The sequence below is a fragment of the Protomyctophum bolini genome (genome assembly GCF_963924005.1).
Source record: "Protomyctophum bolini genome assembly, chromosome: 8".
Classification (NCBI taxonomy): domain Eukaryota; kingdom Metazoa; phylum Chordata; class Actinopteri; order Myctophiformes; family Myctophidae; genus Protomyctophum; species Protomyctophum bolini.
This window is the reverse complement of record NC_137869.1, coordinates 35,345,512-35,359,511: the sequence shown is the minus strand read 5'-3', so window position 1 is coordinate 35,359,511 and position 14,000 is coordinate 35,345,512. Positions and strand designations below refer to the sequence as shown.

Below are 14,000 nucleotides of genomic sequence, written 5' to 3'. Positions count from 1 at the left end.
TCAACAACATTACTCAAACATGAGAACAGCACAGAGTCATGCTGATTCGCAAAGCAGGGTTCCCCTGCGACTCAACCAATACCAGAATTACCACTGAGCAAAACACGGCATCATAACCACTCTTCTGTAATCACAGACACCTGGCTTAACTTTAATGTCGGTAATTGTGAGAAAGAGCCAGACTGAGGCAACACAATTAAAAATAGCCCTGTCTCGTTGATTGAAAAACACCAACACACATTGACCATCCAACAGAGGGCCCATTCTAACTTGTGTTTCAAGGCAGGCAGACAGGCAGCTGCTTCTCAGGAACTATAAATACCCCATCAGAGCAGCCCAGACAAATTCCCAGGTAGCAGGGAAATGGATGGAATGCCAAGGAAGGGTCTGGGCATATACTGTAGAGACGCGATGTTACCTAAAACCAAACTACGCACAGTGTGTGTGTGTGTGTGTGTGTGTGTGTGTGTGTGTGTGTGTGTGTCAACAGCGGAAGTCAGACAGTCTGTTGACATGTAGGCTCATTCGTGCATGGCCTTACAAATCACAACCATAATATACCCTCATGGCTGACAACATCAACATAATTAACAGCATGTCATTTTACTTTGACCTCACAGACAGCGATACAAAGCTATCGTATTTTTTATCTTGAGAGCTTCAATATTGTTTGAGCTTCTATGCAAAACGAAACCTATGTATCTTTTTATCCCAGGGGTTAACTGGGGACAGGGAGGAACTCCTTATTATGATCAGCACACTCTATAGTAGGGAGGATTATCACAATAAAACAAAAAAATAAGTGCTATTTGAATTAATTGAAATCACTGAATATACCTTTAAGTAGTATTATGATAATTTGAATTAAATTATGTAGAAATAATGAGTGCCAAGAATAGGGCTGCTAGCGTTTATGGAGTTAATATTGCAACTGCTTAATTCTGCAGTATAAAAAGACTTGAAATAAGACATGTGGCTGTTGGTTTTGGTGATAGGCTGGTTTCTCCTTGGGTTTCTATTATCTTCTCAGGCCGCCTCAGCCTTTGTCTCATTCTCTCCACAGCAACTTGGCTCTTGTTGAAACCCTACCCTGGTCATAGAAAGTTAAGCCACACACACACACACACACACACACACACACACACCCCCACGCATCCACCCTCTCCTCGCTTGACATTACACCATGTACAATAAGGTCAGTAGGCCAGTCTATAGGCTGTATGCAAATATGCTTCATCAGTTGCCATAGTTAACTAAGTTCAGTACAAGATGGTTGCTACGCGCTGGAAACCTCCTCAAGGAGAATTGTGACAGACCTTGAATTTTTATTAAAGCAAATACAGTAGTTTGGCAACTTGCATCCCAATAACTTGCAATGGACATTACATAAAATGTATTATGAGATACTAGAGATAGGGAACAATTTCTCAGAAACTATTTGTGTATTGTGGATATTGCCATCTCAAATTATCTTGCCATGCAGCAAAGATTGCTTGCTCTCTCTCTCTCTCTCTCTCTCTCTCTCTCGCCCCAAGTGTGCTCTCTCATTTTTTTTCATCAATTAAGATGACCGCTTTGGTCATGCAAGAAGAAGCACATTATCATGACAATGAGGGGAGCAAGGATAGAGGAATGAAGGGTGTGTGTAAAATCTGCATGGGGGGGATTTCTGACAACTTTTCTTATGACGGCTCTGAGCACTTCACACAGCTGCAGGGCGAATTTGTTCCAACTCTATCAAGGGAGGATGGTGAGGTACAGGGGACTTGTCATTTAGCCTGTTTCTCTCCCTGAAAATCTATAGTCAGCATGGGGAAGAAGTTTAACAATAGAGGACAGGATCCCCATTCATCCCCACATCCAATCGGTCAAAATAATGGCGGTGGTTGTCTGGTGATCGGTCACAAGGCAATTTGATGGAATGCACAACACTAGGGCTATGTTCAGACTGCCAGCCCAATTTTTGCCTTATCGAGATTAAAATCAGATTAGTTTTTATCAGGTCTGAACAGCAACAAAAACATAAAGACACAGATATTTGCTGAATTTAGTATTTCCCCAATCGAATATATAGGCCATAATCTTGGGTTTAAATCCTATTAGCAGACCTTGTATTGAACTGTACTTTCCTGTGATTTTTTATGCAAACGATTAAGGATTCAATCAATCAAAAGCCTGATTTATACGTCGTCATAATAATGGTGTCGCTCACCGAAAATAGCTGATCTACAGTACAAGCTCACACTGCTTCATACCAGGACACGTGAGCTTGTAGATTAGCAAACAATGCGGATAGGTTGACGATGTCTCAATACAGAAATCTGATCAGATCACTTGCATTAGATCAATTGAGCCCTGGACTGATACACATCAAGAAGTAAGGTCACATCATATTGAAAAGGGTTTTTTTTTTTTTTTAAACATTTGCCCCAGGGACTTCAGTCACTTCACCATCACACAGCCTTACTCCCTTTATAGCACACACACAGCCTAACTCCCTTTATAGCACACACACAGCCTAACTCCCTTTATAGCACACACACAGCCTAACTCCCTTTATAGCACACACACAGCCTAACTCCCTTTATAGCACACACAGCCTAACTCCCTTTATAGCACACACACTTCTCCAGCTCTTTCCTTCTTGAGTCTCTCCAGCTCTATACACTTTGCGTGGTAGGCCTCCTTGGACTTCTGGAGGTGACCGCTCTGGACCTGCACCGCCTCCAGAGTACCCACCACCTCGTCCTTAGTCTGGTACACACACACACACACACACACACACACACACACACACACACACCAGTAACTACTCTCACTTGGTTCTAATTAGACACCCACCCCCTGCCCCTCCATCGGGAATAATTACAGACAGAACAAACCTAGGCTGCATAAACAAGCTTCACATGCCGCCCACTAGAATAAACAAAAAGGACCCGTTTGATTCATCACGACCTGCCTGTCTGCCTTAACCATATAACACCTAGCGTCCTTATTCTGGCTGTGAACATTTGGCAAAATTTGCGGATCTGCCAGCACACAAAGCACCACAACACAACCCAAGAGAGTAGAGTGAAATCAAATTCCTTGTGTGCTGCATGGTGGCTGCCCAGTGCCCACTACTCCTTAAGAACAGAGCTAGTATAGAGCCCTGGGGGACATTGATCAACTAAGTACTATAGCGTTTTAAGTGGTTAAGGGCAGGAAGAGAGGGACAGTCAGAGGGGTCATAACATGTCGTAGCTTCTGTGGAGTCCTCTGCCTATAGTCCTCAGTCTCTAGTTTCTTGCTAGAACTTTAACAGATATGTAAACAAGAAATGCAAGGCTCAGTTTGTCTCAGGCTGAAGCTGTGTCTGATGCAAACAGATTGACTCATCATTATGGACACCTGACTCAGTGGCCGACTGCCTAATATCAGTTTGACAGTTTAAGGGGGTCCGGTGACCGAGGACATTCTTGTGCTGTGATGCAGGAAGTCAGGCGGGCAGTCAGTCATATGAAACTGCTGCAGAACAGGGCAGAGAAGAGAGCAGGATCGCGTCAAAACAAGGCCTCAGGTATCTTCTATTCAACCTTACTATAGGTCTTTCACCAAATTACAATGTTCTCATAGATTTGCTAAATCTGTGCATTGTACATGAGCTCGATCAGCATTATCAGGTTGTAAAATATTTGTTCTTTCATTAATCAGCAAGTCAGGATCTATTTGTATTCTTTCTCACGGTGAGAGAATGTGTTTGTTAATGTGTCCTTAATGGTGATTCTATTTAGCCACCATGGCGAGTGGATGGACTCGTAGCAATCCATTAGGCTGTCAACAAACCAGTAAGTGACTTGAGAGGGTTTAGCTGACTCAGTTTTTCTGCTGATCGACTGGGGTTTAGCAAAATGGACAGTCCCCTCAAGTGTTAGGAGTAGCGGCCAACATAGCCTAGCATCATTAAAACCCCACACTAATGATAGTGGAGAAAATAAATGATGATAATGGATTACCAAAGGAGGGTTTATTCAACATAACTTGCGTTGTGGAGGTCTATACTGTAACCAAGTAACCCTTGCCGAGCCATGAGGCCCATATAGGGCAGGAGCCTATCTGCTGTTTCTGTAGCGTGAGGCAGCGTGATGTACAAGTACACCCCCTGGACATGAATGATGCTACTATGTCGCAGGGACTTACCCCCAATCCAATCATTGATGCTGAGTGAATAATCATCATTTGTGAAAACTCCCTGTCACACAAACGTGTATAGAAAAGATACCAGATGTGTGCATGTGAGATCATGCTTCAATTACAAACAGTACCCCTTCATAGAACTGTGACAGCAATACTCTCACTGTCTCTCTTGCGCACACACACAAGTTTGGCTCCCCTTCAGGCCAAAGTTATTTGCCGAGGCCCGTTAGCCTTTGAGTGATGACAGCGGTCATCACGTGAGGCTACAGTGATGTGGTGCAGTGAGTCTGAGCACAGGATCAGCTCATGACACACACACAACTCCAACACACACACACACACACACACACACACACACACACACACACACCATCTGCTATTGCAAACTTGAAGGTAAATAACTCTGAAATGTCCATTTATCTTGCAGGACAGTGAGCCACTATGCAGAGCTATTAATCTAATCTAGCTTGGCATGGAACAGATCCGCAAGCATGGTATGAGAAAGGACAAACGACTGGAGGAAGGACAGGTCTTTTGAGATGAACAAAGCAGTGAAAAGGAGCAGGCGAGGGAATGATGAAAAAAAGAGAGATGGGGAGAGCAAGGAAAAAAGTACAAAGATACAGAGGTAGAAAATACAGACAGAGATAGAAGATAGTAGGCTATAACCCTATAAAGAAGAGCTCTGTTTACCGTTCTCATAGGACACACCCACACCACAGAGAGAGAGCTTCACGAACCACGGTGATGGGTGACTAGCAACACCGTCATTGTCATCTCTCTCCTATGGTACCACATCAATACAGCATGGAATTGTGGACAACATCTTATTCAACGACAACAAAATATTCTAAGTTAAGTTTTGGGTCTGAGAGGCTAAATGTCATCAAATTGTTCATGGTTGTCTATGGCTTAAAAATGCAGAATAAATAATGGACCTTGACATGAAAATGGTTGAAAACACTGCTTTAGGTCATACAGATTTAATACATTTGGGAATTTTCCATCTTTGACAACTTCATCATCACAGATGATGTGAAGGAGGCTCAAGACTTTGGAAAGGAGACATTGGGTGTCTCAAAGGAACCAGAGAAGAAGATGACACAGAACAGGAGGAGGAGAAAAACAAGGAACAAGACACTGACGCTGAAGAGGGTGAGGAGGAAGATGAGGAGGAAGATGAAAAGGAGGAGCCTGTAGAAACAGGAGAAGATGATGCTGACAAGTGACACGCTCCTCGACTCCTCCTCCACACATACTATACTCAAGGACATTTCGACATGAAGTCAGAGGGTGTCGGGACTCGGAATCCCACCGGGATTGACTATGTACTAGAAGCACCTCCCACTCTGACCTGCAGCATGCATGCAGCAGACGTAGTTTAGAATCATGCATGGCAACCACATGCAGTTATGCCCCCCTCTAACATAAAAGAATATATAATAATAATTTAGAAACATCTACAGTACAAGTACAGTAGCTTGAGGACAGTAAACATTATTGGTTTTCGGCAAGGCAGCACATAAGGAATTTCGGCATTGATGGGATATTTCCCTAGTGCCTGTGTGAAAACACTGTGCTGTGTATACAGTGTGTATACAGTATTGGCCAAGTGTGCCAGTTTACTGCACTCAAACTAGAGGTCATTGAGTTTATTGTGCAGTGTGGGGAAATTCAACAAATCGGCAAATCATACTGCAAAGGAAATTCGACTCCCAAGTTCCTAATTTACTAAGAAGGATGTATTAATTAGAGCAAACAGGTGTACCCCCTCTGTGCTGTAAGCAGCAGATCTCTCATGGCTCCTGATGGAAATTGACAGCACATGCTGTAAGGCTTTGTGAGCAGGTGCTCATTTGGAATGTGCCTGATCCAAGATCAGCCTGTGTGCAACCTGTTCCCAGGTGGCTTATATTGACTCATTAACTTGAAGGCTGATTTATGAACACACAGCTGTTGGCGTCAGGGAGCAAGTTGGCAGGGAGGCATACTTTGGTTCGACGGAGCATTGGTCCGACTCAGGGTCTTTTGCCGGTATCTCTGCCTGTTTGAACGCTTGATCCTGAACAATGAATAACAACCTTGTATACCTCTAGCTCAGAAGCATAAAGTTTACTCAATCTAATCAGAACCTACTTTTGAGAGGCTTTATCCCTCATAAAGGGTTCACATTTTGGTCCGATACGTTTTTGTCCCAATATTTCACCGAAGGGGCAATGTAGAAGTAGGGCACACCTGAAATAGCTGCACCAGGTGTACAAGATGGGGAGGAAGGGAAAAACTCAGAAAAGGGTGTTATAGACAATATAGTCTATTGTGTGTGTGTGTGTGTGTGTGTGTGTGTGTGTGTGTGTGTGTGTGTGTGTGTGTGTGTGTGTGTGTGTGTTCAGTATCAAGCAGTAAGCAAGCACCACCTCCTGCAATGATTCATACCACACAAAAGGTTACATCTTAAATTACATTTATTGATCCAACATTTGCGTTTTAAAATTTCTACAAAACTTCCACATTTTGGAGGTGGGAGAAAGCAGGAGGCGTGCGTGGGTGGGTACCTGGGTACCTCGAGCCTGTGAGAATACTGTACAACTCCCAAAGCTCTGTGACTCATTATCCTAACTCAATGTTGTGCTGAATGGGCAATAGAATGTGTCCTAGACAGCTAAAAGAATAAGCTTGCAAGCCTTACATAAAGACTGTCATCATTACAGGCATGTATCTCCCAACATTGACCTCACAATATTAACATGTCCTGACATTGCACACACTCAAATGATAATACTAAATGCTTTCCGGTGGCAACTGCAATCATTATGCAAACTCACCCAGAAGTTGTTCTGAAAGACAGCCATCTTCACTCAGAAGGACTTACTGTACAGTGATCTGTAAAGAAAGAAGAGAAGGTAAAAGGAAAGAAAAGAGAAAAGAATGCGTTAGAACCAGGAGGATACAGTTGCCGTTTATCTGCTGTCTTGCAGCTGGAGCAAGACTTGAGTCACTCTATATCTGACCTCTGTTCTCTTACTCCAAACACAAAGGTATAGGAGGTGTGTGTACTGTATGCCAGCAGCTTTTCTCCCTTTAATAGGTACTAGTATTGATCTTAACCTGCTGCATACTCCACATTTGTCATAGTCTCAGCCCAGGGAGGAACCATAATTCTGCCCTACAATGCAACAAGCATCACATAGTATATATTACAGAGTAATGAAACAGAGTGAGTGTGGAACGTTCTGATGGAGAGTCAAACAGGGAGAAACCTGTCTGGAGCAATACACCGATACTGAAGGTAATGTCAAGTAGTTAATTAAGTAACAGCAGCCCTGGCTGGAAAATAGGCATGTTTGACAACTACAAGGACACCCACACAGAGAGTACAAGAGGAAGCTGCAGTACAGACAGAGAGAGAGAGAGACACCACGAGAAATAAACAGGAGGTACAGTACTGTAACTGCCAAGGAGATGAAAGATACAGACTTTACTTTCAGAATTATTAAACATATGCATTGATCTGATACAGTACCTCAGGACAGCACTCAGTTGTAACACATTCCCTCCCGTTACTATAGGTGGGATCGGGAGGCCAGTGTAATGCACGAAAAACACAGAACCCAACCCAACCCGGAAGTGATAGCCCTCTATATTTGAGCCACATCCTCATTCTAGGCAAGGACTGTCTAAAGAGGACGAGACGCGAAGACCGTACGGGCGACGCCATGTTGCTCCATGGAAGGAAAGAAACATGCGCAGTTGGACCAGGAAGTTGTACATGCACAAATTTGGGCATGTACAACTTCCTGGTCTCAACTGCGCTCAGAGTGCTTCCACTAAGGAAAGTAGTCTTTCTAATGACACAACCCACTTTTGTATTGGTGAGTAGGTAAAATGTTATTTTTATTTACACTAAAGACAAGAGGCAGGTCTGCAGTCAACAGTAACATACGGTAGCTCTAAATGCACAGCATTAGAGCTATATGGACCAGAGCTACCTTACAACTAGGCTATAGATAACTATATCAAAATAGCAGATCTACAAGCTTACAACATACAAAATAAATAAAAAGAAAACATGAAAAGAAAACAATAACAACATATCATCATCACAGTACTATCCATTTGGTCAAAATAAAGGTAATAGTCGATTTTTATACACACAGAATATGCCACCGGCCCATAATATAGAGTACTTCCCCAGGGCAGATCTCATTGAGGGTTTCTGCCATCCATTATTCTGCCGAGTGCTGACCGTGTGTGTGTGTGTGTGTGTGTGTGTGTGTGTGTGTGTGTGTGTGTGTGTTTTGTGCTGACAACAGCCCTTTCCCTCTCCTGGCAGACTGAGCTCGGGCCAGGCGACCTAGCATTAGGCAGCCAGGAATACAATACCACAAAGAGACACACACCCACACACACCAGCAGCCTCTCACCTTGTTAATTAGCTCAGCGCTGGGACTAAAGGCCCCCTGTGGACAGTGTTCTGTTTGGCAGAGTGAGCTACTCGGACACAACAGAAAGAAAGCAAACGAAAGAGAGAGAGACAGACAGACGGAAGGACAGACAAAGTACTACCCTCTCTGCTTGCAGGTCTAGTGGGAGAGCCCGGGAGACCCTGACCCAAAAGAGAAATTAGACATTTGCCCAGGACCCACACTAGTGAAAATAGCAGATCTACAAGCTCAAAACACGCCTCATCACGCCACGTAACGAGCTTGCAAATCTTCTATTTTCACTACTTCATCAAAATTATTAGATTCTTTCAGTTTATTTATGAAAGGTCACACCACCATCATGTGCTGCCGGTGCCAACAAACAAGTCCCTGAACACATTCTGCCATGATAAAGTATCCATGTAGGGACAAGGACAAAGGGACAATGATCCCCACTAATGTACCAGCTGTTTTAGTAGAAAAAAAGAAAACTTCAAAAGAGAGGGAGAGCGGATGGAGGGAGAAGGGCAGGCCAATGAGCACCTAAAAATAGAGACAGACAGGGATGGAGTTTGAGAAAAGAGACAAATATTGGATTTGACATACATTTTCCAGCTAGGTAGACTTGATGTGCCACAATGAAATTTGAATTGGGACTTTACTGTGCTCCTTTTATAGCCTATATATTTTTATACAGGGAGTGACAGAACGGTTGCGGCCTAAGATGTGGAAGCCAAGCCAGTCACTTGCTGGGATGTAGTAGCAAGACTGAACTAGCCGACATTCAGCATTGTACATGATGTGGTTCCAACTACATGATGTTTGAGCTCTGCTGTCAGGCAAACAAAGCTCAAATGAAGTGAGGACAGACGCATCGTAAATCATCTTCGGTTTCTATTCAAAAATCATTTACCGCTACCGGAGCAAATTATGGTTACGCTCTGCATGCATTTTGTCACAGAGGGTTTGCATCAGATGGCTTGACTCCATTAGCAGACCCAGGACTTATGCTTAATTTACAATTCTACACACAGTCGTACAATGGTGTCACATGGTGAAAATAGCATATCTACTAGCTCACTACGTGTTGCGATGAGGCGTGTTGTTAGCTTGTAGATCGGCGTGGCACACGACACTGTCATAAGAAGTATGAGACTTTACCCAGCAAGCACTAGATGGGTGGGCTACATGTGAAACGTCTAACAGCAGTAAACAATACCAATTAAATCCCACACTGGTACTCAAGTTGACTCAAATATGGGAGGGAAAAAAGAATAACCCGCTGCGCTCCATAAAAACCAAAATCCAAATTAATCTCTTGTACCCAGGCAAATCTTTGTACACTACATGACTGCTTGATGCCTCCTTGTTCCATTGATGACGGAGTGGGACACGCAGACATCCAGGTAGTGGCAGATTACACTATTGAGGTTAAAGTCAGTTTAAACGCATATGACAAGCACCCCCAAGACAGACAATCACTTGTGGTTAATTCATACTTTGTGGGACAAAAAATAACAGAAACTCAGTACAATTAGATTTGGCAGAGAGCGAGTCACAGAGACACATAATCTGCAGGGAGACAAATACAGCCATGTGGACAGGCCAGTGGCGTCTGAAGTTTTGCTGCAATAGGGAAGAGAGGTGATCATATCAGGCCCAAACAGGCAGTGAGTGACAGTCAAGAGAGGCCAGCCCAGTAGCCATATCAGTAAAGATACATTCCCATATGTGCCTTGTGGTATGGCTCAACCACAGTTAGTGCACACCATTATGCTGCTTGTGAATGTGAGCACATGGACCCATGTGCGCATGTTTCAACCTGACGCATGTTTCTCCATGCATGCACCCATTGCACGCATGCACACACACACACACACACACACACACACACACACACACACACACACACACACACACACACACACACACACACACACACATATATATATAAAGCATTCCTACTTCTGTTTCCTGCTATCATATCATATTATCAGCCCCTTCAACCCCTAATGCTGCCTGACAACACGCAGATGGCTGCCATGAAAATTGGGCCTTTATAGAAGGCCGGGGGGGGGGGGCGGACAGGAAGACAGATTCTCTTTCTTAATCGCCAACACAGAAACTGTCGAGCAAGGACATTATTTTTTATCCAGCAGGAGATAAATGGTGCAACTTCTTCGCCCATATTGAGCTTATACTGTACTTGCCGTTTCTCTCCCCCTTTTCTCTGCAGCTAGGGGGGGGGGGACTCTACTGTCAGTGTCAGATGCTTCTGCCTCAGAGGGAGAGCTCAGCAGAAATTCTCTCCTCTTCATCGCCACCTCCACCTGCTCACCTCGCCCACCCGCTCCTCAGTGAGGGATGAGAGAGACAGAGGGAGAGAGAGAGAGACAGACAGACGAGCAGTGATTCCGGCTTCCCGTGCTTCCGTCACCGACAGCCTTAGAGAATGTTTTTCTCTCTCTTGGAGAACACAATGAAGAGGAGGTGGGTTTAAAGTGTAATAACACAACCCATAGTGGAATATACAGCAGACACTTTGCCAGGCTGCTAACAGCCCCATCTGTCACTGGCACAGGAGGCAAGGCAGAAAGCGAGAGAGAGACAGAGTGTGGGTAAATGGACGGACTATGAGGAAAGGTAAAAAATAATTGAAATATCCGACAGTTATGCTGAAAAATGTCAACTCCAAACAGGTGAACAACCAGGGAAGATGTTCAATACAAGAACTGCCAGTACTGGTGGCTGCCTGGTGCAACCACAATAATTTAACTATTATTACCTCAGTAAATTTCCAGAACAGATTGGAAGATAACATCCACTCTCTCTGGCAAAAGACCTCAGTCAGGCCAGAAAAGCTTATACAAGGAAGGAACTGTTGACTTGTTCCTTTCTTCAGACTGGAACTTAAATAGCATCAGTCTGAGGCTGAGCTGCAAGTTCTGCAACATATTTTTTACAAGATGGCTGGAGAACAGCCAGAGCCTACTGGCACTGCATAACAACTTAACTTTTGTCCTTCACTACTAAACCTGATTTGGCAAGGCAAGGACAGTGATTTGTGTGTAAATGCCAATTTCCCCTGCCCCTGCAACAGCAAAGAATAGGCTACTCGGACACATGAGATCCAGGAGAAGCCATCATTTTAACAGCAGTGTCAACTTAAGATGAGTGCTGGATGAAAACACTGAACTGCATGAAACAATCCTTTAACATTGTCCATTGCACCTTTACAATGAGAGCCATTCCTTTTTATATGCATGCAGGGAAAGATTTCTATCCGTTTTACCACAACTACCATCACCATCAGCAGCAGCCACCAAGCAATCAAACAAAGCAAGACACAGAGCTTGTGACCCAACAAAGACAACAAAGCTTTGAGCTTTAAACAAAAACAGACAAGAGGACCCCAGAAGTAAGAACCTGGAGTCAATCACTTATTCACTTCTATCCTGATGTCATGAATTAACAACACCCTACGTTTTATGACCATTTTGCTCAAACTTCATAAGACTTAAGACTTGGCCAGTGCTGATAAAGAACAAAACCGAGAAATCAGCAGAGCAGGAGAGCTAGGCAGACCATAGTGAGAGCGGGAGAGAGAGAAAGATAAATAAACAAGCCATGCACTCTCAGCTCCCCATTGTCTTGGCCTGAATGTGCTTTTGTGGGTGCAGGCAGCATACAGCCCAGTCCAGTACAGTCTATGACAATGTGCCAGGCGGGCATCACTACCCAGCCCTGGCATTGGCAGCTGTGAGAGACAGCCGAGAAAAACACAGCATGACAGCATGAGCATGGTAGGCACAAATGTCAGTCAGCCCCGTCTTCCACAATGCATGTTAATGTTCATAAAGAGACAAAAGATTAGTATTCTAAAATGGGCAAGAAGACAAACAGCATACATTGCTTGGGAACATATTTGCATAGAGCAAAGCTAAGTTGTAACGCAGGACTCACAATTTATTTGAAATAAATGAAATACAGACGATTGCCACACCACAAAATGTATTTTGTGACTATTTAGTATTTACTAGTCTACCAATATGAGAACCCATCGGCAAATAAAGGAGAAACAGCACCCACTTTTCCTTTGAATTTTAGTTGATGCGAGTCAACTAGTAGCCAAACTACTAGTCTACTAACTAGAAAGGTAGCAGAGGACTCTCCAAGATACAGTATGTGTGAATTGAACACTCCTACCAGCTTTCCCTCCAACTGAAGTTTCTGTGTGCTTCTTTTGGACAGCCTTGGCTTTTAATAACCCGGCTAGGCGGCTACACATGCAAATAAAAACAAACTGCTTTGCCTCAGTTTTACAGAGACTAATAAAGTGCTGCTAAAGTAACCAACAACCTACCAAACTAACCATTATGCCATCCGGGTGTCAGGATCTGTTTCACCACACTTGAGTAATCCTTTATCATCCACCTCTCCCTATCACTCATGTTTAATGACCCCTGCATGAAGTGAACCAATAACCCAGAAATAGACCGAGGATCAGGCCAAGAAGGCACTAAAGCAGGCCTGCTCCTCCAGGCTTCCCCAGGGTAAAATGCCGGTGTGAAACTAGCCAGGATCCCTCCATCTGCTGCAAGCAGGGATCCTGACCAGGCCTCACTCACCGCCCTGGGCAAGGATCATGGTTAATACAAGAGTTGGACATAAAGGACAAGACCTCTTTTCAGGATATGCCACACATATTGAATACCTCTTATGCACTTGCACAGTAATCTATTGATGTATGTAAAACAATCGATGAGCATTTCAGAGATTAGCATCTTCTGTTGATGTTCTGACTTTAATAGGTTAACCGACATTTCTGTCGCCTCGTTTTCTCTGCCTCTCGGCTCTACCCTGTTTGGCAAAGGAGAGAGAGAGGGCTAGCAGCCTATATTACACAGGGGCTGCCCATTCATAATTAATATCTGTCATCAGCACCATCCCATGTAGGAGAGCTGCAGGGGGCATATCCCGGCATAATGAGGATAGTAAGAGGATCTGCATGCAGATCAAGCTGAGAGATGTGATCTCCATGACCCTACTTGTGAAATGTGTGATGTCAGTTATGCATATGATTTCAAACATACACATGAGAAATTTGAGACGTGTTAGTGACTTCCTTGACATATTTCTGGCCGAAGCCTGACTGCTCAGTATCATCTGATGAGGCCTGAACTCAACAGCAAAGACAATTCAAATCTAAATGCAAAGTAGAAAGGCCATTTTGCTCTTCCTTTTCTGCTCACCTCGTCCTTCTTTCATTCACTCTCTCTACATTACAGTCTTTCATGGAGTTGAGACAGATGACATCAATGGATACTGGATGAGTAGAAAGGAGGTCTAATTGTATCAGGTGTGTGTGTGTGTGTGTGTGTGTGTGTGTGTGTGTGTGTGTGT

At 43.8% G+C, this 14,000-nt stretch overlaps 1 protein-coding gene across 1 annotated transcript in view; it reads right to left on the bottom strand.

The window, feature by feature from the left end:
* The window catches only part of fcho1 (FCH and mu domain containing endocytic adaptor 1), a 44,535-nt gene that overhangs the window by 28,112 nt on the left and 2,423 nt on the right, over positions 1–14,000 (bottom strand). The window contains exon 2 of the mRNA XM_080769321.1: positions 6,999–7,056. Coding sequence (XP_080625447.1) covers positions 6,999–7,025 — 27 coding nt within the window. The 5' untranslated portion in view covers positions 7,026–7,056. The remainder of the gene's footprint in view (positions 1–6,998; positions 7,057–14,000) is intronic.